This window comes from Hyperolius riggenbachi, chromosome 8, assembly GCF_040937935.1.
Source record: "Hyperolius riggenbachi isolate aHypRig1 chromosome 8, aHypRig1.pri, whole genome shotgun sequence".
NCBI classification, from domain to species: domain Eukaryota; kingdom Metazoa; phylum Chordata; class Amphibia; order Anura; family Hyperoliidae; genus Hyperolius; species Hyperolius riggenbachi.
In genome coordinates this window covers 70,647,662-70,673,366 of record NC_090653.1, presented here as the reverse complement: position 1 = coordinate 70,673,366, position 25,705 = coordinate 70,647,662, and the positions used below count along the sequence as shown (strand labels likewise).

The 25,705-nt window shown below is 44.8% G+C and overlaps 1 protein-coding gene across 12 annotated transcripts in view; it reads left to right on the top strand.

Annotated features, from left to right (window-relative positions):
• The window catches only part of LOC137528903 (calpain-1 catalytic subunit-like), a 266,591-nt gene extending 242,305 nt beyond the window's left edge, over positions 1-24,286 (top strand). For all 12 annotated transcript variants that reach the window (XM_068250661.1, XM_068250660.1, XM_068250659.1 and 9 more), the window contains 7 exons: positions 600-657; positions 4,104-4,168; positions 8,586-8,654; positions 12,441-12,519; positions 17,133-17,249; positions 20,520-20,578; positions 23,792-24,286. In XM_068250661.1, coding sequence (XP_068106762.1) covers positions 600-657; positions 4,104-4,168; positions 8,586-8,654; positions 12,441-12,519; positions 17,133-17,249; positions 20,520-20,578; positions 23,792-23,818 — 474 coding nt within the window. In that variant the 3' untranslated portion in view covers positions 23,819-24,286. The remainder of the gene's footprint in view (positions 1-599; positions 658-4,103; positions 4,169-8,585; positions 8,655-12,440; positions 12,520-17,132; positions 17,250-20,519; positions 20,579-23,791) is intronic.
• The last annotated feature ends 1,419 nt before the right edge of the window (positions 24,287-25,705 follow it).

The following is a 25,705-nucleotide window of genomic DNA, read 5'->3' as shown; positions in this document are numbered from 1 at the left end:
TACACTAACCGCATGCAGTCAGAGTAGTAAGAGAAGTGAGGGGAGAGTGAACTAGGTAAAGAGGTCATCACTGGGGAAAAGCAGCTTGTTGTGTTGTGTGAGGAGTCTGACAGTGGGTGAGGAGGGGGGAGGCAGGAGAGCAGCAGTGTCTCATTTGACTTGCACAGCTGAAGGGAGGAGGTGGCGCTGCTGTCTTGACTGTGGAGGAATGGAGGACGACCGACTGGCTGAGGGTGAGCAGTTTGTTTGTCACAGACTCGCAGCCAGCCAGTGTGCTATTGTGTTGAGCTGCAGCATGTCATGTCTCAGGTTGTTTAGGTTGTTGCATATGCTCCCTTGCTGACTGAGAACATTAAATGAAGCATAGTAAATTGTTGGGCGCTGGGTGCGATAGTTCCAAATCGGACGGGGAAGCTGTATTTTCTTTTAAGCTGGGAGCTCCATATGCCCTTCTAGGTTACCTTGAGGTCCTGCTCGCATACGATGACACACTGCTCATATATTTTAGTGGGGTGTAAATGCAGATCATGCTATGTTATTGAGAACAAATACAATATAGTACAGCTACATTTCTGCATTGAACGGTTTTTGATTTCCAGGACCAAGAGATTAGCCCAGAGGACTTACAGAGGATCTTAGTACAGACAACATCCAAACGTAAGTGGCAGCAAAGTTGGCTCAATGGATGCTCAAAACTTCAAATTAGATCTAATAGTGGCTTAAACGTAAAAACCAGCACAGATCCATTCCATAATCAACTTTATTTAATAAGACAAATGGAAAACTGTCATTAACAGCAGCAGCTGATTATATTTTGTTTCACCAGTAAACTTTACTCTGATTCATTGAACTTGGCATATTATATCATAAGTATATTATTAATTTTGGTCAATTAAACAGTGGACAGCCACCTCCACAACTTTGCCAGCTGTTTAATAATTTAAAGTAAGCCCAAGGTGAATATAAATTGATTAGATAAAATGTATTATCTATCCTCCTACTCCTGAAAAATGACTTCTTTAGAACTCCACAGTTTTATTTTCTGTGTATCAGCTAAAAAGGTATCCGAGATGAACTTTTACTCCTTGCATAATTGTGTTCCTTACATATAGTTTATAGGGCATTCCTCAAGCCAAATACTTGTTTTGTTTTGTTGTAATACCCTAATTTCCTTTAAACTAAACAAGCCACACCCACATCTTCTCCAGAGTGCCTTGGCGCTTGCAAGGGATTGTGGGATTTCAGTCTGGGCAGGTGAAAAAGATGTTACTAGCTATAGATTTCAGAGGCAGAGTTTTCACAATCTGAGAGCTGCAGTGCAGATACAGATCAGTTGCCTGTGTAATGGAGGAGATAAGAGTGGAGTTTTCACAGAATATGCAGATTAGCATGCCTAGATACAGATAAGCTTGCCTGTGTGTGTAATTGTGTAATAGTGACAAGCAGAAAACATGTCTGCTCCCATTGTATCACAGGAAAAAATATTAATATACTGTTGAAGCTGTTTGAAGATAGATTTGCTGTGTAAACTATCTAAACTTTAGATAAGATATATAGACAAGTCACTTGTTATATTTAGTTTTTGATCTCGGATCCGCTTTAATGTTGTTACTGACTCATAAAGCACAGAACTTGTGTTCTGTGAGTCTGTGTGTGCTGACACACCCCTTAATTAAATATACACTGCTATTTACTATCCCTACCTCCTCCCTGCTGTGCAAGTAAGCTGCAACCACTAATGACAAAAATGAAATCTTAAGGTGGCCATACACCTGACGATTATGGGCAGAATCGACAAAGAGACAAATTTATCTCTAATCGAATCTGATTAGAGATAAATTTTTCTCTTGTCGATTCTGCCCATATACTATAGGCTGATTCCCGTTCTATTTCAGCGCTGCGTAATATGTTGGCGCTTTATAAGTACAATAAATAAATAAATAAAATAAATAAATATTTCAGCATGAAATCATCAGGGAAATTGTCTGAGCCCGCCGCGTCCGTCCCTCCGCTGCCCCCGAATGTATAAACGTGCCCCCAACCCTCCCCCCCGTGTGTGCATTTATACGTTCCCTGTCCTGTTGCAGCCTCCGTGCGGCGTCCCGTAATTGCCGGGGGCTATTCGTGCACACTACTGGCGCCTAGCGTCTGACGTCGGTGCATAACATCTGATGTTAGGTGCCAGTACAGTAGTGTGTACGGGTAGCTGCCCCGTAGGTTACGGGACACCGCACAGAGGCTGCAACAGGACAGGTAACGTATAAATGCACACGGTGGGCACATTTATACATTGCAGCGGCGGGAGTTTCGTCATCTCGTCGCTCATTCCGGAAATCGCAGCCGTACCTCCGCGCACCCGACCAAGCAACTTTGGCCCGACATCTTACAGCATGTGCGACAAATTTCTGTCCCAAAATTGGTCGCATTGTCGCTCGGGCATACACTTGTCGGCAATGATTTTCATCCAGTTCGATTATAATAATCGAATTGGATGGTCAATCGGCCGCCAAGTCGCCTGATGTATGGCCACCTTTATTAGAGTCTGGGAGAACATGGAATTATAAACTCAGAGTCCCTCTTTTGGAGGGGACAGTCCCTCTTTTGGAACCCAGTCCCTCTCTCCCTCTTTCTTCCACATGTGTCCCTCTTTCAGGACTGATGTAAAGATGTATATAAATATCTGTATTGTTATACTGAAAAATGTATTTAATTGACTTTTTTTCTTGTCTTTTATATGCATATATTTCTCATTTTCAAATGTTAATATGTAGAAAATATGATGATCAAAGAACCATCATGGTTTGAATTATAAAATTACTTATTTGGTCTATTATTTCTTTATGTTGTGCCTGATTAGGGGTGTAGAAGGGGTGTGTCAGGGGCATGTCTTAGGGCCTATTCATACTGAACGCTGAAATACGGATGCGTTTTTAACTGATCAGTTCCACAGCAGTGCATTGTGAAAAAGCTTCAGTTAAAATGCAACTAATGTGAACTGAGCCATCAGGAAACATGTACATTACCTTGCTAATTAGTTATCCATTCAGTTATAATGGACACAACTGATTCAGTGTGAATGGACCCTGAAAGAAGTCCCTCTTTGTTATCTCAAAATGTTGAGAGGTATGCAGCTGACTTTACTGTGTCACATTTAAAGGGTGTGGCCTCCCATCTTTTTAATGCATATTTTGGAGATTGTGCAGTGTAATTGTATTGAACAGACAACAGACTAGGTCTCTGCTTGCTGTCAATACTCCTCCCCATCCCCACCATCATCACATCTTATCGTGTAAGCAGTGTTGATTACCTGACCCTGCCCTCAGTCCTGTTTTCTCTGCAGCTGAGAGAGTCTCTGTGCTGAGTAGTCAGTGCTGGCCACTAGCTGGAGACTGCACACTATTCTTGCAGCAGCCAGTTTTGTAAATCCATACTGAGTCACATGACTGTGGGTGTCCCTATGGAGGGGTTGCATTAAAGTGAATCAGAGGTGAAAATAAACTGATGAGATACACAATTGTATCTATCCTCCTACTCCTAAAAATACTTTTTAAGATATCCCATGGTTTTATATTATGTCTAACCCTTTACGAAGTAGATTTAATGTTGTATTATCTCTGCTCAATAGCAGTCTATGAAGTGTCCTAAAGCTAAAATTCATTAACTATTGACATTTTTTTTATCTACCCCCTGCATGCAGAAGCTCTTCTTTGCTAGGAAAGAGTTTTATGCCTGTTATTCCTTATCTGTTAGGGTTATGATATAGTCCGACAAGGGTCCTTGTCCAACAAGATGGAAACGGTCACTTGCATGCCTGAAGGTTACCTCTTTCAGGCAGAAAAGGAAAGACAGCCTAGTTATTAATATGTTTGGCACTGTACACATAGATATGTTTATTTCATCATGTCACATGTCACCTCGGGTACACTATAAATACAAAAATAGTGTGAGTAGTGGTATAGTTTCCTAACCACCTTTACTAACAATGAAAATGTTTGGAGGATAAAAAAGGCAGTATAGTGGTGATTAGTGCAAACAAAAGAGAGCAAATTTCCAGGTGTTTTATTTATAGTAGCAATAACGTCTACCCAACAATTTTATTACAGACACGCACCTGAAGACAGACGGCTTCGCCATAGAAACCTGTATGCAGCTTGTGAAAGTCTCAGATGTATCCTGGATAGCAGAGTGTTGCACTGTGTGAGCCATCAGTGAAGGCAGGAGAATACAGGAATGATGGGATAGCTTTTATTAGCTAAGCAGTAGGGGCGTAACTAGACTTAATAGCACCCCCCCAAGTGCAAAAATGATAGCATGGTGCCCCTTTGGTCCCAGATCACATGGTGATCATCATAAATTACCTGCATCTTGCAGCAAATTAGATCATCCACATAGAGTTGAGCTGAAATTTTCGAAATTTCGCATTACTATAATTACGCATGCGAAATTCGCGATTACGATGCGAAATTGCGGTAGCGTAATTGCCATTAAAATCGTAATTGAAAATACCGTAAGCGTAATTTTCAATGCGAAATTTCGCGTTTCGTTCATGCCGTAATTTCGCATTAAACGCTACCGTAATTTCGCGTTAAACCGTAACGCTCCGTATAATCTAAAAAAGCCGCCGACTTTAAGGGTTAATAGCAAAGCCCCCTTAAATGCTAAGAGCCTCAAATTTGGAGAATATATTAAGGAGATCAGGAGGAATAAGAGGAAAAAAATTTTTTTCAAAAAGACCTTATAGTTTTTGAGAAAATCGATGTTAAAGTTTCAAAGGAAAAATGTAAACATTTAAAAACCCGCCGACTTTAACGGTTAATAGCAAAGCCTGCTTAAAGTTTAGGAACACCAAATTCCCAGGGTATATTAAGGGGATCAGTGGGAATAAGAGGAAAAAAAAATTTTTCAAAAAGACCTTATAGTTTTTGAGAAAATCGATTTTTAAGTTTCAAGGGCGAAAATGTCTTTTAAATTCGGAAAATGTCAGTTTTTTTTGCACAGGTAACAATAGTGTATTATTTTCATAGATTCCCCCAAGTGGGAAGAGTTTTACTTACTTCGTTCTGAGTGTGGGAAATATAAAAAAAAAAACGACGTGGGGTCCCCCCTCCCAGACCTCTTTAACCCCTTGTCCCCCATGCAGGCTGGGATAGCCAGAATGCGGAGCACCGGCCGCGTGGGGCTCCGCACCCTGACTATACCAGCCCGCATGGTCCATGGATTGGGGGGGTCTCGGAAGGGGAGGGGCAGCCAAGCTTTCCCCTCCCCCTCCGAGCCCTTGTCCAATCCAAGGACAAGGGGCTCTTCTCCACCTCCGATGGGCGGTGGAGGTGGAGGCCGCGATTTCCTGGGGGGGAGGTTCATGGTGGAATCTGGGAGTCCCCTTTAAAAAGGGGTCCCCCAGATGCCCACCCCCCCTCCCAGGAGAAATGAGTATAGAGGTACTTGTACCCCTTACCCATTTCCTTTAAGAGTTAAAAGTAAATAAACACACAGACACTTAGAAAAAGTATTTTAATTGAACAAAAAACATAACCACGAAAAAAGTCCTTTAATATTCTTAATTAACCATTAATACTTACCTGTCCCTTTAAAAGCCAGTTCCCACGCAATATCCTCGGAAATATACTAAACAGTTACAATATAACAAAGTTATTACAATGTAACAACTTTGTTACATTGTAACTACGCCGCACCCGACGCCACTCGCCGCTCAGCCGCCGCACCCGCACGCACCCGACAGAGCTCTGAGCTATATAGCTCAGAGCTCCCTAAGCATCTTTGTATTTGGGCTCCAAGGAGCCCCATTGGTCCTTAGCAGACCAATGGGGTTCCTTTAAATCAGAAGGAACCCCATTGGTCTGCTAAGGACCAATGGGGCTCCTTGGAGCCCAAATACAAAGATGCTTACAGAGCTCTGAGCTATATAGCTCAGAGCTCTGTCGGGTGCGTGCGGGACGCTAAGTCCCCGCCGGCTCCCGCTGCCTTCCCCGCCTCTCCCACATGTCACCCACATGTCACCCACATGTGGGTGACATGTGGGTGACAGATGTGGGCGGGGTGGACAGCGGGAGCCGACTCCCGCTGCCTTCCCCGCCTCTCCCACATGTCACCCACATGTCACCCACATGTGGGTGACATGTGGGTGACAGATGTGGGCGGGGTGGACAGCGGGAGCCGGCGGGGACTTAGCGTCCCGCACGCACCCGACAGAGCTCTGAGCTATATAGCTCAGAGCTCTGTAAGCATCTTTGTATTTGGGCTCCAAGGAGCCCCATTGGTCCTTAGCAGACCAATGGGGTTCCTTCTGATTTAAAGGAACCCCATTGGTCTGCTAAGGACCAATGGGGCTCCTTGGAGCCCAAATACAAAGATGCTTAGGGAGCTCTGAGCTATATAGCTCAGAGCTCTGTCGGGTGCGTGCGGGTGCGGCGGCTGAGCGGCGTCGGGTGCGGCGTAGTTACAATGTAACAAAGTTTGTTATATGACTTGTTATATAACTTTGTTATATTGTAACTGTTTAGTATATTTCCGAGGATATTGCGTGGGAACTGGCTTTTAAAGGGACAGGTAAGTATTAATGGTTAATTAAGAATATTAAAGGACTTTTTTCGTGGTTATGTTTTTTGTTCAATTAAAATACTTTTTCTAAGTGTCTGTGTGTTTATTTACTTTTAACTCTTAAAGGAAATGGGTAAGGGGTACAAGTACCTCTATACTCATTTCTCCTGGGAGGGGGGGTGGGCATCTGGGGGACCCCTTTTTAAAGGGGACTCCCAGATTCCACCATGAACCTCCCCCCCAGGAAATCGCGGCCTCCACCTCCACCGCCCATCGGAGGTGGAGAAGAGCCCCTTGTCCTTGGATTGGACAAGGGCTCGGAGGGGGAGGGGAAAGCTTGGCTGCCCCTCCCCTTCCGAGACCCCCCAATCCATGGACCATGCGGGCTGGTATAGTCAGGGTGCGGAGCCCCACGCGGCCGGTGCTCCGCATTCTGGCTATCCCAGCCTGCATGGGGGACAAGGGGTTAAAGAGGTCTGGGAGGGGGGACCCCACGTCGTTTTTTTTTTATATTTCCCACACTCAGAACGAAGTAAGTAAAACTCTTCCCACTTGGGGGAATCTATGAAAATAATACACTATTGTTACCTGTGCAAAAAAAACTGACATTTTCCGAATTTAAAAGACATTTTCGCCCTTGAAACTTAAAAATCGATTTTCTCAAAAACTATAAGGTCTTTTTGAAAAAAAAATTTTTCCTCTTATTCCCACTGATCCCCTTAATATACCCTAGGAATTTGGTGTTCCTAAACTTTAAGCAGGCTTTGCTATTAACCGTTAAAGTCGGCGGGTTTTTAAATGTATACATTTTTACTTTGAAACTTTAACATCGATTTTCTCAAAAACTATAAGGTCTTTTTGAAAAAAAAATTTTCCTCTTATTCCTCCTGATCTCCTTAATATATTCTCCAAATTTGAGGCTCTTAGCATTTAAGGGGACTTTGCTATTAACCCTTAAAGTCGGCGGCTTTTTTATATTATACGGAGCGTTACGGTTTAACGCGAAATTACGGTAGCGTTTAATGCGAAATTACGGCATGAACCCACTGTAATGCGAAAATTACGCTTACGCGAAATTTCGCGAAATCCTTCTTCATTACGATTATGTACTTACGGCCATAATCGTAATTACACTAATTACGCGAAATTTCGTGAAATCGTAATTAGGTCATTACGCTCATCTCTACGATCCACACTCTTCTTCAGTGTATAAGTGCCGTACAGCCAATCACCATACAGCTCCTGTCCCTGCATGTCATGTGACGTCGGGAGTCGCATAGTGATAGGTGTACGGCGCTTATACACTGAAGAGGAGTGCAGAAGAAACTCTGAAAAAATTGCTTGGGTATATATATATTAATAAATTGACAATCTACCGCACACCATTCAATTTTCATAAAAATTGATCAGAAAAATCCACCATTCTCGATAGACTTTTATTGAATAAAAATGAGAGATCCAATCGGATTTCTTGCTCGAATGAAAAAAAAAAGATTTTTCAGGAAATCCGATCTTTTTTATCGAATTGCTGTAAAAATTGGATCATTTTATTGTATCATTTGTGGCCACCTTTAGGCATTATTTATGACTGCTAATAAATAAGCTGCAGTGTCCTTTGCAGTGACGCTGAGACATGATGTAAGGGCCCATTTGCACTGGGGCGATTTTCAGGCGGTTTCCACGGATTTACTAATCACCATCATTTACGAAGCGATTCGCGGAAAATGAAAATGCGGTGCATCCAGCGCTTTTCCACGTTTTTAGAGCGTTCATGGTTCAAATGTCAAAAAATTGCTAATCGTGATTGCTTAAAAATCACGGAAGTGGCCAGTAAAAAAATCTGAAAAAAACTCTGCAAAAAGCTAGCGATGTTTCTAGCGTTTTGCGATCCCCAATGTGAATGGGCCCTAATAGAACCCAGAGTACACTATACGTAGTTTCTCCTATAAAAAAACAAAAATTCTCTTTTATGCCATGTTTATGACCGTAAATAGGTTGTTTTTTCACCTTAACATGATGATCTGCAGTTTAATAGAAATGGGAAATTGCAGCTGAGTGAATTCAAACATCTGTGGAGCAAGATTAAAGAGTGGGAGGTAGGTTCTCTTTAAATAAAGTTGTTGGATTTCAGGCTAGGTTCACAGTGGTCAGTTGCATAACGCATGCGTTATAATGCGTTATAATGACTGTGAACTGCAATGGAGACTTTATGACAAAGCCTGCATGCAGCTAGTTAGAATAATGTGATCAGGTACAATGCAGTACTGTGAACTGGCCCATAGAACTTTATGGGCAGTGAGTTAACATGCAGAATTATTCTATAACACAACTGAGCACTGTGAACTAAGCCGTAATGATTAACCTGTTTATGCTATTATGATTGAACATAATGGGCTTAATTCACTAAGACTAATGGCGTGCCTTATCCGAGTTAACATGCCTTATCCAAGATAACACGCCTTATCAAAGTCAACATGCCTTATTAACGTTAACACGCCTTATCAGAGAAGCATAGCGAGCGCTACGAACCCGCAGGGGCTCAGGGCAGGACGAGTGGAGCTCTCATCATTGCCAGTTAGCAGGCATAAGTTTGTACCACTACTCTGATAAGGTGTGTTAACTTTGATAAGGCGTGTTATCTCTGATAAGGCATGTTAACTCAGATAAGGCATGCTATTTGTCTTAGTGAATCAAGCCCATTGTATGTAAAACAAATTATTTTCTGTAAATGTTTCTGTTTATAACTTGTATTTATTGGGCTTCCTACTCAAGAAATGCTGTTTACTCGAGGCCTCGTTCACATCAATTAGCGCAGATGGTTGTGGGATGGGAACGCAATGCGTACGATCGCACGCCATCTGTGCTGCTATGTGCTGCTCATCTCATTCATTACAGTGGATGGGTTAGCGCTGTGATTCCCAAAAAATGCATCCAGCAGTGCGATAGCTCATCGCACTACTGCACAGCGCATATGATGGGAACGTTAGAAGTACTGTCTACCACTTCTACCATTCTTGTGTGTCGCACACTATACGCACTGCTGAAATGCGCACGGCAGCGTGTACACTGGGAACGAGGCCTTGAGAGTGCAATCTGTACCATAGCCATTCATTGTTGCCCATTCATTGCATTCCTTGTAACAAGTACTGTATATTGTAACATAGTTACATAGTTTGGTTGAAAAAAGCCATTCGTCCATTAAGTTCAATTGGAAAGTAAAAAACAAACAAAATAACACCATCCTGAACCCGTACATATCCAGTTAGCCCAGCTGATCCAGGAAAAGGCAAAAAACCTTACAAGGCCTTAAAAGCCTTAATTAGGGCCTGTTTCCACTACACGCAGATTCGGCATGCAGAAAACTGACTCCAATGAATGCCTATGGGAAATCTGCATCAGAAAAATCGCGTTCAGTGGAAACAGGCCCATAGACATTCATTGGAGTCAGTTTTCTGCATGCAGAATCTGCGTGTAGCGGAAACAGGCCCTAAAAGGGAAAAGTTCTTTCCCGTCTACAGATGGCAGTCAGATTAATCCCTGGATCAACTCTCCTGGGAATTACCTAGTAATTTTACCCGTGGATGCCCTTCACTGCAAGGAATGCTCTCATTAAATGCAGATATATAATTACCTAAGAGATGTTTGTTAATGGAGTGTGTTCTCAGGGGAAAGCAAGCATTTACTTTCCTACAGGGGAGGGGGAATGCATTCTAGCACCACTTCTGTCCACACACCTCCATGTTGCTTCTTTGTGCGCCAGAGATGTAGCAGTTCAAAGCAGCTGCAGTGAATTTGCGTGTCCCCGGCCGCCGCAATGCATGCCAGGACATGTAGTCTATAAATGGAAACACGAGGTGAAAATAAACTGATTTGATAAACAATTGTATCTATCCTCCTTCTCCTAAACATGACTTTGTTAAGATATCCCACAGTTTCATTTTGTTTTTAAATCTAGTTTTTAAGTTTTTACTGTTTCATTGTCTCTGCTCAATGACACATGCATTGAAGTATGCCAGAGCTAAAACTATGAACTATTGATCTTTTTTTTAATCTCTTTCTTGCTCTCAGGTAAACGCTATACAAATGTTAGGATTATTATTAATATTATTATTATTACTAAGAGCGCAAGAAAATCACCTTCCGAATGTGGTGCTTTCTTGTAATTTCCTCATTTAACTAACATTATACAGCAGTGTGCCCACAAAAACATGGTAAAACTGTATTCATTATTGCAAAGCCATAGAAACTATTGTCACAGTGAAGCATTGGCAGGTTAGCGCAGCAGTGTTTTGCCTTAAAGGGAACCTTAACTGTCCTAAAAAAAAATTTCACTTACCTAGGGCTTCCCCAAGCCCCCTGCAGCCTCCCTGTGCCTGCGCCGGTCCTCAACAATCCTCCGTTCCCCGCCGCCAGCTAGTTTCATTTTCGGCCCGACTGAGAGTCAGCTCCTGTCCACGCGTCTCCTTGTACTCGTTACCGTCGTCGAGCGCGTCCTGCGCAGGCACAGTACGAGGTTTCTCTTACTTTGCCTGCACAGGACACGCTTGATGGGAATGGGTACAAGGATGCACGTGGCCAGGGGCCGACTCCTAGTCATCCGTAAAAGAAACTAGCTAGCGGCGGGGGAACGGAGAATTGTTGAGGTCCGGTGCAGGCACAGGGCGGCTGCAGGGGGCTTGGGGAAGCCCCAGGTAAGTGAAAAAAAATTTTAGGACAGTTCAGGTTCCCTTTAGTTTTTTTTTTTAACTAATCATTTGCCAGAAATCTGCAGTTGCACAGAAACAAGTGACCACATAAAAAATGCACTGAAACGCTACGTCTAAATTAAAAAAAAAAAAAAAAAATCATGCATCAGGCCTTGTTCACATCTAAGATTTTTTTTTTTGTGTGTTTTTATTTTCCCCCCTCCCGGCGCTCCACTAGGCGGTACGATTTTATGTAAAGTGCTTTTGCAGAACGATTTCATTTTTTCACTTTCCGACTTCCTGACATCTGTCAGGAAGTAAAGTCTTTGACCAGGAAAAGAATTAATACAATGTATTTATTCTTAAAACCGCAAACGCAATTGCCGCATAAAGCGATTTTGTGAGCATTTAGCGCTCTTCCTATACTTTCCATTAGAGCAAAATCGCCCTAAAAATGATACAGGCAGCGCTTTGTGGAGCGCACAGCAGATGAAACGCGCAGATCTGAACCCTCTCATTGAGAATCATTGCACAAGCGTTGTGTGAGCGATTTTAAAAATCGCCTGCTCTTGAAAAAAGCCTGAAAACGCCTCTAGTGTGAATGAGCCCTCACAGTGCGTTTGTGATGATGATTTTCAGTAACTGAGGGCCTATTTACACTTAATCAGTTGGTGTGCGTTAGTGCGCGTTGGTACGCGTTTCTTCCATAGCAGTGCATTGAGAAGAAGATTTCAGTTAAAACGTGTTAAGTCTGAAAGGTGCCATAGGAAAACATGGGCATTACTTTGAAAATCAGTTTCCTTTCAATTATAACTGAGAGACACTGATTAAGGGCCTGTTTCCACTACACGCAGATTGGATGCAGAATGGATGCAGAAAAACTGACTCCAATGAATGCCTATGGGCCTGTTTCCACTAAACACGATTTTTCTGATGCAGATTTTCCCATAGGCATTCATTGGAGTCAGTTTTTTCGCATCCATTCTGCATCCAATCTGCGTGTAGTGGAAACAGGCCCTTAGTGTTAGGACCCTGAGGGTCGAAGCTTCATGTTAATTCAGCTGAATTCTTGCCTCTCACTGCTGCCATCTGGTGGTAGAGATAGGGAATGTGTGAAATGGAAATACATTATAGTTACAAGAAGGATGTGTTCACCATTGCTATACACTAAAAAATGTATTGCCTTCCTAAATCTAGCACATATTCACAAAGCACGATAAGGACCGATCTGGGACAATGGATGTACAGGAGCTGCGACTGGCTCTGGATGCCGCTGGTGAGTCTTTTTATATTTTGTGAAGGTGATTTATCCAATCCGCTGCAGAGAGAACTGCAAACAAGGAGAGAGTCTCATGAACAACCAACCAAGTTATTAGATTTGTGGTAGATAAAGTAAACCTGAAAGGTTAACAGAGGAAAGTTACATACCTACTTCAATGGGGGAAAGCCTCTGGATGCTCTAGAGCAGTGTTTCTCAACATTTTATCGGTGTGAACCCCTTTTAAAACCCTGTACTCACCAAGTACCCCCTAGCATAGTAAACATTATCACAAGTACCCCTTGACAAATATATATTTAATTGTAGTACATTATAATTGGTTCTAAACCATTTCCAAGCCTTTACTATTGCTTTTAATAAGCTAAAATACTAATTTGGGGTTGTTTAAAATAATATTTATCATTTTCTAAAACTCTAAATTTGTTTTTCTTGGATAAGTATATGAAGCCCGAGTACCCCCTGGAACCATTAGAAGTACCCCCTGGGGTACACGTACCACACGTTGAGAACCTAGGCTCTAGAGGCTTTCCAATGTCATCGACTCCTCCCCTGCTTGCCGGGTCCTGTTTCCTCTTCATGACCTCGCTCCCTTTCCGTGTATGACTGCCTCTGTATTGTGTAGGTGCACAGTAGCATGGATTCAGTGGCGGAGCTACCACAAGGCTGCAGGTGCTCACAGCACCGGGTGTAGTCATAGTAGGGGGGCCGCTGTGGTGCTCAGCCACTGTGTTCTTTTACCGACCTTTTTTATAGTTCGGGCAACGTTTGTGAAAAAAGCTTTCAGGCAGAACAGGGGACTATACAACTTCCTGCACTCAATGTAGCACCCCTCCCCTTTCCCATCCCGTGGGCAATGTGTCTCCTCGCTCTCTACACACAGCCTGCAGTGAGTGAATGTGCAGAGCAGCAGGGTGAGTAGAGAGAATGATTACTGTGCTGCAGCTGGGACATTAGCAGGGACCAGTCTCTCTGTCTTGTGCCACTACCTCGTTATCCCCTCCTCCTGCTATGCATCCCCCTCTTTCGTATATCCCCCTTTTCTGACTGTCCTTAGAGTCATAGTCTAAAGATCTACCATATTATTATTGTGTATTTATATAGCACTGACCTCTTCTTCAGCACTGTATAGAGTACAGAGTTTCATAACGGTTAGCTCTGACCAGTACTAATGACTCCTTTACCCCAAAAATCCCCCAAAATGTTCGGTGCCTCAACCCATCTGGGAGCTGAGGCTCCCAGCACAGCAAAGGAGATCAGGGAAGCTTCTGGACCATCCAGAGGTTTCCCCCGGCTGAGGTAAGCATCTTACTTTTTGGGGCCGAGGGGAGACTTCAGGCACCCTTTATGGTAAACTAAAGCCTCATACACACATACGAGGCAGGTCTCCCAGCAGGGATCGGGACTCAATCGCTCGGGCAACAGTGCAGAGGCGGTGCTGTAAAGAAGTATTGCTAGCCTCTATGCCAACAACTGATTGGTTGCTCTAGAGATCTGGTACTCTTATGGTTCAATCCTCTTTGCACTTGTTCTGATACGTTATCATGTATGCTTTTCATTTTGTAAATATCACATGTTTTTGGATTGTAATATATTGGGGACTTAAACTGAAAGTATTTTTCCTTATGGCCCCTTTTATACCAGCGGCTAAACCCTGGCCTATGGTGTCGTAAGAGAAACAGCATCTTATTGTGTCGTAAGGGCAACAGCGCTTTACTACAAGCTTTACACATGGTGCTTGGGGTAATGGTAGTCTATTGGTGATGAGCCTAGTGTAAACAACAGGGCGTGGTGTGGCGACCGACTGGAATCCAAGTGATATACTTCCTCCCCAGCAGAGAGTACATCACTGAGGGGGACGGCACTATGCATATGTCAGCGCACTCTGCCTCAGGGTTATATGTCATTTTTTGCATTGCGGTGGGATACAACAGGGGCATCACATTTCCACCGTAACGCAAAAAATAGATGTAATACCGACCTTAAATGGAAGTTCCACTTTCATTAGTAATGCATAAGTCTGTTTGTAATTCCATGTCACAGGCAGGAGAGAATTCCCCAAACTAGCAGTAAGCTTAAAGTAGTACGCCACACTGACTACCATCTGGCTGTGCGGCAATTGGCTACACAGAGCAGCAGCCTTTGACTTTGTTACTCATTTTTAACACCTGCACAAATACATCCTTGTTGTGTTCTGACACTCCAACCTGCCTGATTGAATTAGAGACTGTGCTGAATGACTGTGTTTTATAACTAAGGGCCCGTTTCGATTGCTGCAGAAATCAGGCCAAATCCGCAGAGTCTCCCAGCAAGCAAATCGCACGGGGAAACTCTGCCATAGGGGATAATGCTGCTGCCGTCCGAATCGCTTGCCTTAGCGATTCGGCCAACATTGCAGCATCTTTCCCTATGGGCAGCAGCGAATCCCATAGCCATGCATGGCACGGCTTCTGGGATTTGTTTACGTACCGGCAGACCAGGAAGTGCCGCCACACGTCTCGCAGCAGCGAGCAGCCGCGAGTGGAGATAGCCCCTAAAAGACAGATTACGGAAGCTAAATGCATGTTAATGCTAGCAGTATATAGGATGGAGTAGATTAGTGGAATTTTCTTTTACTAAATAAATAAATGGATGCAAGGGAACAAGGTTAGAGCATTGTCCAGCTTTGTATTGCAGTCTGTGTTATTTCATTATGTGGTAACAGATTTAGGAAAGGCACACCTTGCCGTGAGTAGTTGGGTGCACAACCTTGATGTAGAAGCAACATCAGTTCAATACGGTCAATTCAAGGTCGGTCGGCACACCAATTCGAGTTCCCAAGTACATTTATTGAATGCACAGCATGACAATTGTTTCGGGGCCACGGAGGGTCCCCTTCATCAGATAAGTGCAGACATACGTATATGTCTGCACTTATCTGATGAAGGGGACCCTCCGTGGCCCCGAAACAATTGTCATGCTGTGCATTCAATAAATGTACTTGGAAACTCGAATTGGTGTGCCGACCGACCTTGAATTGACTGTGTTATTTCATTAGATATCCCTGATTTACTGGAGGAGGTGAGTTCAAAAAGGGATGAAATAAAAAAAACACAGGGGCCCATATGCCATTAACTTGCCTTATCCTAGGAGGTCATTTTCAAATCATTTTCACAAAAAATAAATAACTTTTAGGCAATTTACAATTAAAAAAAAGTTGGTGAAAAAGTACTATCACCATTATTTTTAGTATTTTATCGCTTGCTGGTGGTTTTAAGGGCATTTTATGACAAGGTGTGAAAATATCCCCTAAGAGAGTACTCAGGAGAAAAGTGACTTGCATATGGGCCAGGAAGCCGTAGTAAATCCTTGTACACACGTAATGAGGCATGTCCCTGGCGGGAATCAGGAGTGACATTGCAGGGCCGCGGCTGTACAGTTCTATGCATGGGCTCGGCCCCGGGCTGCCCATCAGGCGGGGTGAGGTAGGTTCCTCAGGTGGCCAAAGTGGGGGGGGGGGGGGGAAGGGGGGCGGCACCCAAAGGGCCGTAGGTGCGGGGGGGGGGGGGGGGCTGCCGAGCTGAAGTGGGTAGCAGCCAGGAAGGGGGAGCAGCAGGCACAGTGGTGGGGAGAGGGGGTCGGACCCCCCCCCCACTTCTGGGTCCCCCCGTTGCACTCCCCCTCCAGCTATGAGTGCAGCGTGTCAGGCAGCGGGCGGGGAAGTAATTACTCACCTCTTCCTGCTGCGTTCCAAGTGATGTGTACCACAGCTCTTCTCCTCCTCAGTGCCGCCCACTGTACTTGCTGAAGTACCGTGGGCGGCATTGCAGGAAGTGATGAGCGGTGGTACACAGTGCTGGAACGCGGAAGGAAGAGGTGAGTAATTACTTACTACTACATGGAGGTTGTAAAATGAGCAAGTCATTGGCCAATCAAAATTGGATGTGTGTACCAGGCTTAAGTGATTATATTCAGTTATTTTGTTAAGACAGTATTAGCAATGGTGATTGATTAGTGTTAGGAATCATTAAAAGGATTGTTAGGTTAAAGTGTACCAGAGACAGCAGGAAAAAAAGATTTGATACTTACCTGGAGCTTCCTCCAGCCCCAAAAGCACAGGTGAGTGCCTCACCGTCCTCCCGCGGTCTGCCGTTAATCCACAATCAGCCCTGGTAACTGGCTCAGTCGCTTCAGTCGAGGTCTTCTGCGCATGCATGGGGACCTCCCACGCATGCACAGAAGACCCCTGACAACAGGCATGAATGAGTTCCAACGATCGCGACAGTTTGCTCAGGAGTCATCAATGATCTTAATCCACCATGACGTCGTAATCACCATGCTTTGAAAAACCTCATTTGTTTAACCGTGCACATGTGATCACGGCTTGAAAACGTGGAAACGATCGCTCATCTCGTGCAAAAAAATCGCAGTTTGTGGGAAAAATTGTTACATAGTTATTTGGTTTAAAAAAAGACATATGTCCATCGAGTTCAACCAGAACTTGTGACGTGGGTACATAGCTTTAGAAACCATCCAGTGTTTTTTCAGGGTATCTACAATCCCAGCTAGAAGCAGTTCCCATGGAAGACTTAGCTCACATTTTCACAGTCCGTTTTGTATCCCATCTTCTGCAGGATTTCAGCTCAACAACCAACTAGTGGAGCAGCTCTGCCTGAAATACGGGGATGACATCCGACGGGTGGACTTTGACAGCTTCCTGTCCTGCCTGGCACACCTCATGGCAGTATTTGGTAAGGAAACAACACACGAGTTGCATGCCTCTGTAAGTTATTTGGTAGTGATTGGTGGTGACCCAGCAACATGCAGCCAATGAATGTTCTGTGTATGGTTGAGGAGCCCATTCCTGCAGCTTTCATTGTTGAGCAGTTGTGCACCACTCAGCAAAGCCACACAAGCCAAGGTCATACAAACCACCTTCATCACATTGGTGCTCATCGATACTTACCGTATACAACAGGGATGGTAGGAAACACCGATTTCTGATTCCGCTGCAATCCCGATTACTGAAAGTGATGAATACCAATTCCGTGGATTTACGATTACTGATTTCCAAAGAAAGTCCTTTTTTTTTTGGTCGTTTTGTTAATCAATTTAGTACATTATAATACTTCTGAGTATTGGACCAATCAGAGAATGCAGAATTTTGCTGCAGTAATCAGAATACTATGGACATTTTAGGCCAATCACAAGACTCAGAAATACTCGGTAGTCTCCAAGTTTTGTGATTGGTCTAAATTTAACCCGAGTTTCACTCAAAAATTCTGTATTCTCTGATTGGTCCAGTGCTTCCGAGTTCTGTGATTGGGCTAAAATTATAGTTGCGGTAATGCCGCAGTTTTTGTGAATCTAATTTCGAGACCGAAAGCCCATTTCCGATTGGAAATTTGAATTACACGGGATCCAAAGGAGCATCCCTACTATATAATGCTCTGCAGCTTGGATGAAGGGTATTCTGCCTGCTGTGCTTGCTGCAGGGAGCAGGCAGCACACTGCATAGCAGCACGTAGCATGATGGTCTTTGTATCATACCTCCCAACTTTTTGAGATGAGAAAAAGGGACACTTAAGCCACGCCCCTGCCACACCCTCACCACACCTTCACCATGCCTCTAGTCACGCATACCATAAAGATTTCATAAGAAAAATATGTTGTTTTATAATTCATAGCACACTGGTCCTTTCTATCCTGGTTCATTTTCCTTCATAGTAACATTTTAAAATTAGTAATATATCAATTTAAAGGATGGGAATAAAGTTTAGAGTCAATCAAACAAATTTTTAGTATAGAAATATATATATATATTTACATAGAAAGAGGGACAAAGTCCTGAAAGAGGGACAAATGAGGGTGAAAGAGGGACAGAGGGACAGGGCTCCCAAAAAGGGACTGTCCCTCCGAAAAAGGGACAGTTGGGAGCTATGTTTGTATAGTAATGAATGGTGCCGCGTGCTGCTAGCGTGACAATTCCTAACGAACAAGATGGTCGCATTAGCACCTGTGAGCCCACATGACATAATGCATGCAAACAGGAAATGACCACCGTGTGAACCAGCATCCCCTGCTTCAAGAGTTCAAGAGTAAGAAACCCCCCACCAACACCTCCAGGTCTCATAGTATTGGATATACTCAGCCATGCAGGAAGTCCTCACTGTATATGCCCCTGGTAGAAATGTATATGTCAATGTATGCAGCTTGAAAATGGACCAATTGAATGAAGCTGAGGTGAGATCTAATTGGTCAATTTTCAAGATTCATGAATTTGTTTAAACATTTTGCATAATTCTGTATCTCATTGACCATTCCTAGTCGTTATTATGGTGTATGAGTCAAAGCATCAGCACTAAAGCCAAGCAACTAGTGTTTTCAGGAGACCCCAGCAATAGCAACCTCCTTCCTTCTCTCAGACAGGCTTACATTACTCACTCCCCTACTGACAGGAAATCATTTCATGGTTCACAGTGACATTTCACATCAACACCAGATCTTACAGTTACTGTTTGCAAAACTCAGTTAAATTTACCTTCTGAACCTTTTGGGGACCGACGTAGGTTGAATCTACGTCCAGCAGGTGGTGTGGCCGTCCTGACTGGACGTTGATTCAACGTCCGCATTAACGCACCGTCCCGACACGATCGTGCACACTGGAGAGGGGAGATTAAGCTGTCATATGACAGCTGGCATCTCCCCTCAGTGATCACTACGATCGCCGGCGAATCAGAGTGATCACTTTGACAGCTGCGGAGGTAGGGGGGAAAGAAGAGGATTCACTCACCTCCCTGCCGTTCCCGCGACGATCGGCGCTTACCACCGCTCTTGCGGCATCTCTGCTCGTTGTGGCGTAAGTCCCAGGACTTAGCGTCAGTACGAGCGGGGATGTCGGAGAGAGCGGTGGTGTCTGCAGCGGCTCATCGCTGGAGCCTGGAAGGTGAGTCAAAGCTGCTGCTGAAAGGGGGACACCTGGCCACACAGGGGGGACACAGCCCAGAAAGCCCAGCAACAGGATCCGGCTGCCTTACCCCCCCCCCCCCCCCCCCCCAACGCGCACCCCTCTCTCCCATGGAAAAGTGCCTGGTCCATAAGGAGGGGTTAGGCGGCCGGTCCTGAAAGGGTTAAAGTGGTCTGAAACTCTAACATAGCATTCAAAAAAAATGCGTTTTCCTACTTTTTATTACTCATACAGTTATCATATTTGCTTTTGTGCACGAGTAATATTGTCTGTTTACAAATTATAAGTTTCCAAAGTGTAGTGTATCTTGCCCTGAAATCTGCCATTGCATTTTATTCAAACTGACTATTATTATATATTAACATCTTCTAATTAGCTGTTCTGAGCTGTTTGTGTGCTTGAAGCACATAGAGCTTCACAGAGAGCTCCTTTTCACTTGTTACACTGTGTTTACACACATGCATCAACATTGGAATGTAAACAAAGATGCTGTTATCTCCATTTTGGATGCAGATTTGAAGCTGAATAGCAGGACAAAGTGCTTTGTTTAACCATTTCAGTGATGTTCTGCTAAAAAAAAAAATGTTCTAGTATAGTAGCTTTCAAGCTGTGAAGAATCTTTTAGAGTAAAGTAGAAATGCTGACTTTCAGACCACTTTAACACAGAAGTTATTTGTGATAATTCTGCTTTAAGTGATCAACTGTGGTTACCCACAATGCATCATCATTCCTGAATTTGCAAATTATCTCTTTATGCCCCTGAAGCCAGGCTTACATCCCGCACCGCTGGTGTATAGCAAGCCTATAGCTTATACATTTTACAATACCACATCAATTCACATGCAGACAGCCGGTTTCGAACTTTTGGTCCTCATCAGTGCGTGGCAGGAGTTGATATGGCTCTATGGGATAGGGCTTTGACCAGTATAACAGGATTTCCAAGCAGCTCGGGATGACCCACAACTACTAGTGGTTCTGGGTCACCCCCAGATTTTTGGGTAGTCTATTGTTTGAAAAACTGGAACAGAGTCTTATTGTCCTCTGTGTGTTTCAGAGGAATGTCGCCGTATGGACCAGGACAAAGATGGCCTCATCAGCCTCGCAGAACAGCAGGTGATATAATGATAGAAGAAAAATGAGCAGAGAGTGTTTATTGCAGTGGTGGACATGAGACAACATGCATGTAACAATAGACTACAACGCTTTATATCAGTGTTAACCTAGTCATAGATTTTTCATGCATAAAGGAAAGTCTAAAAGTAGAACTCCAGTGAAAATAATGTAATAAAAAGGGCTTCATTTTTACAATAATTATGTATAAATGATTTAGTGTTTGCTCATTGTAAAATCTTTCCTCTCCCTGATTTACATTCTGACATTTATCACATGGGGACATTTTTACTGCTGGCAGGTGATGTCACTGGAAGGAGATGCTGCTTTCATTTTTGGCAGTTGGAAACGGCTGTTATTTCCCATAACGCAACAAGGCTCCCACAGTGTGATTTCAGTACCTCAGTGCTGTGAGGCGCTGACATCACACTGTGGGAGGGGTTTCACCACAATATCAGCCATACAGAGCCCCCTGATGATCCATTTGAGAAAAGGAATAGATTTCTCATGGGAAAGGGGGTATCGGCTACTGATTGGAATGAAGTTCAATTCTTGGTTACAGTTTCTCTTCTAAGCTCTGTACACACACTTAAATAAAATCAGCTGAAGTGGCCGATAATGACCAACTCAGCTGATAATCCAGCCTGTGTACAGCAGCCCCCCGACCGCTGCCCTGCAACTTGACCGAGCAACAGCCAACTCCATTGTACCGCCGCTTGCTGCGTGATGTCATGCATGCACCGGTCCGTTGGCCCTCCACCCCACCCTCCACACAGAAGCAGAATACATCTGTGTTGGCCCAGCAACATTGTCCGAAGAATTGGGTCCCAATCCCTGACGGTCAACATTTGTCACAATTGTGTACGGGCCTTTATAAGTACCAGGCCTGGATTTTCCTCACAAGAGCCTATAGGCACAGATTTCCTGACACCCAGTGGCGTAGCTACAAACCTCTGGGCCCCGATGCGGAATCTGGATGTGGGCCCCCCCCCCCCCCCCCGGCAACAACAGCCCCCCCTCCCCCGACAACACCCGACGGATGCACACACATATCAAAATCCCTATAGCCAGCTATAGGTACCCCCAGTATAGGTAGTCAGGCATAGGTAAGCCAGTATAGTTGCCCCCGGTATAGGTGAGATAGGCAGGCGCCGCCGGTATAAGTTAGATAGATAGGTGCCCCCAGTACAGGTTAGCTAGGTGGGTGCCTCTAATATAGGTAGCCAGAATAGTTGCCCCCAGCGTAGGTTAGATAGGTAGGTGCCCCCAGTATAGGTTAGTTAGGTAGGTGCCTCCAATATAGGTAGCCAGTTTAGTTGCCACCTGTATAGGCTAGCTAGGTGCCCCCAATACAGGTTAGATAAGTAAGTGCCCCCAGTATAGGTTAGATAGGTAGGTGCCCCCAGTATAAATTAGATTAGGTCGGTGCCCCCTAGTATAGGTTAGATTAGGTAGCTGCCCCCCAGTATAGGTTAGATTAGGTAGCTGCCCCCCAGGATAGATTAGGTAGCTGCCCCCAGGATAGATTAGGTAGGTGCCCCCCAGTATAGGTTAGATGAGGTAGCTGCCCCCCAGGATAGATTAGGTAGCTGCCCCCAGGATAGATTAGGTAGCTGCCCCCCAGTATAGGTTAGATTAGGTAGGTGCCCCCCAGGATAGATTAGGTAGCTGCCCCCCAGGATAGATTAGGTAGCTGCCCGTCCCCATAATGGAGGGGGGGGGCCGCAGCCGCGGGGAGGGCAGCCCGACCTCTCCCTCCCTTCCTCTCCCCGGGGCCCCCCCTCAGATGCAGAGTAAGCGGCTAACGGAAGCGCTATAGGCAGAACTCACCTCCGTCCCTGGTTCCAATCGCCGCTGATCTCCTCTCTGGCTGGCTCTGCATAGATGCTTACACACGCAGCTTCCTGTTTAGCCGGAAGCTGCGTGTGTAACAACATCTATGCAGAGCCAGCCAGAGAGGAGATCAGCGGCGAGTGGAACGCAGGGAGGTGAGTTCTGCCTATAGCGCTTCCGTTAGCCGCTTACTCTGCATCTGAGGGGGGGGCCCGGGGAGAGGAAGGGAGGAAGAGGTCGGGCTGCCCTCCCCGCGGCTGCGGCTCCCTCCTACCAGCGCGAACGGGCGCATGGCCCTCCAAACGGAGATGGGCCCCCCGGGCCCCTCCCCCGCCTCCTCAGGAGCCGGGCCCGGTCGCCAAGGCGACCGCTGCGACCACGGGCCCTACGCCCTTGCTGACACCCTAGACTTTGCCCTCCTTGAACCTACAAACCCCCACCAAACTGCACCGCAAGTGTGCTGGCTGTCCCAGCTGTCACTTCTCCCTTACTTCCCTTGCCCATCAAATGTAGTTACAGGTGTCCCTTAGTATTAGGTATCCAGAGATACCCTCAGTATTAAGTAGTTAGAGGTGTGCCTCACTATTAGATGGCCAGAAGTACCCTCAATATTAAGTAGCTAGAGGTGCCCCCAAGTATTATGTAGCTAGAGGAACCTCAGTATTAAGTAGCTAGAGGTGCCCCTGACTGTAGGGAGACCTTGTCAGTGTAATGCTGAGAGCAGGGTGAGTAACCTCTCATTTACACTCTCATCAGGACTCTGCATAGGGAAGGAGGGAGAGAGGCGCTCGGGGAGAGCATTTCCTAATGCCTAATCCTAATCCCCCCCCTCTAAGAGCCTAAACGTTGTTCAGCTACATCCATGGACCCCTCTGTTGTAATCGATCAGCTACAAGCTGCATCGGGTGCCCAACTCGCTGCTTGGGCTCCGACCCTCCTGTCCAAATGACCTTATCCGACACCTAAGGGGTCATTCATGAATTGATATGCAAAATGCATTTTTTATTTTACATGCTAGCTCAGGCATGGGCAAACTTGGCCCTCTAGCTGTTAAGGAACTACAAGTTCCACAATGCATTGCAGGAGTCTGACAGCCACAGTCATTACTCATAAAGGCAAATGCATTGTGGGACTTGTAGTTCCATAACAGCTTACTTTCCCGGCTGCTGCAGCAGTCTGAACTGAACTTCCTAGTCCTAGCAGGGTGTAGGAAGAGATTTCCGAAGTCATTTAGTTAGTATTCATTTACTGCTTGTATAGCTGAACACTTTTGTAGTAATGAGCTGTGGCTGCAGGCTGTCCTTTAGCTGGATGTCCCCCGAGGTGCCTATATGTTCCCTTCACTTATAAAATGATAAATACTATTCTTCTTCTTACCTGCAGTGGCTTCACATGACTCACCTGAAATGAAGACATCACGTTGCAGTACCACTGGACCAAAGACAACAGACCTGGTGTATGGAAGGCAATGAGGCATGGTAGACAGGATCGGTCACTAAGGGCTTGATGCACTAAGACAAATATCATGCCTTATCAGAGATAACATGCCTTATCAAAGTTAACACGCCTTATCAGAGTAGCATAGCAAACTTATGCCTGCTAATTGGCAATGAGGAGAGCTCCACTCATCCTGCCCTGAGCCCCTGCGGGTTCTTAGCGCTCAGTATGCTACTCTGATAAGGTGTGTTAACTCTGATAAGGCGTGTTAACTTTGATAAGGCGTGCTAACTTTGATAAGGAATGCTATTTGTCTTAGTGAATCAAGCCCAAAGCATTAGTTGCTATACAGTTTATGAAAAATGTTTAACTAAAACTTATATGTATGTTTCTGAAATGATAATGTCTTCTCTCCCAGAAATAAATGTGAATTTTACTTAGCCCAGCTTGATTTATTTTGAGACACTTTTTGGGCACAAATAATTATTCTCTATGTATGCAACTTATCATGTCTGTTGAAAACCTAAGAGAAAAAAACACACTGAAAAAACAAGGTCCACAAACATATTACATACAAAACAATACCCAAATATCCGGACAAAATAAATACTGTATTGCACTCCAAAAAAACCCTCCCAAAATACACCATGTTCATGTATTGTGGAGTCCCACATTAATAAACCTCAGTGAAGATGACGGCTCAAAAGTATTCACTGAGCACGCCTGACGCGTTTCATGGCCAAAGGCACTTGAAGTAACCAAATGCTTACATACATTTGAGGTTCCAGTAGTGGAATCAGGTCCGGTGCTAACATAGGGTCAACCTGGCAATTTCCCCAGGGTCCCCGAGCATAGGTCTTCCCCCACCAACTTTATTTTGACCCCCGGGACCCCTGCAATGCCATAAATATATTAATAAAAATATTAAATTGCAATGTTACTGACTTGAGATACAGAGATGGTTTCCTCTATTTGTAGATGTAGACACCTTGAGTGTGCTACCCCTGTTGGAGATATATTTGATTTTATGAATATGTACGTTTGATGTCACTTCCTGGATGTGGGTATTTAATACCTGTATGGACTGTGGACGGTACACCTGAGGAAGGGCCACACCCGAAAAACATGCTGCGTATTGTCTAAGCTCCAATACAGCTTGTTGCTGCGTACAGCTTCCTGAGTGTTGTCCTTCTTTCTTATTGTCTACGTTGTCGCAGGAGTGGTGTACCTGTGTGGGACATTTAAGCACCAGCTGGCCGAGCTCTTGACAGTTTTCGAGAGTAAGAGTTATCTTACAATTGAATGCAGTTGCTCACCTGTTCAAGGCAGCAAGCACTCCACCGTATGTCCATAGCTTTGTGCAGTCCCGTTTTCATCTTCGCTGGGGCTCCTCTCCTCTGTGACCTAATAACATGCCCCAAGTCACGGAGGAGAGGTGCCACGGATAAAGGATGAAGATTAGAGTTCACTGTGCACTGGATATATGGAGAACCTTAATGCTGGCTGGAACAGGTGAGCATCTACATTGCAGGAGCCCCAAGGACCAACATAAGATTGGGGGGAGACCTGCATTGCCCTGGTGGAGTGTTGGGCAAATTTGGCACCCCTAATGCAGCCTTGGGGGGTTTCTGTCAAAGGGGCCCCAGTGTCCCTAGATCCAGCCCTGAGTGACATATTGCATTATGACCAACTTCCAAGGAGCACCATGTGGTTCCATCTAACACTCCTCAGAAATTGGACACCACATTGCCCTATTAATTAATGCAGCTTTGGGGGGGGGGGGGGGGGTCTCTGTCAAGGGGGGCCCAGTGTCACTAGATCCAGCCCTGAGTGGCATATTGCATTATGACCAACTTCCAA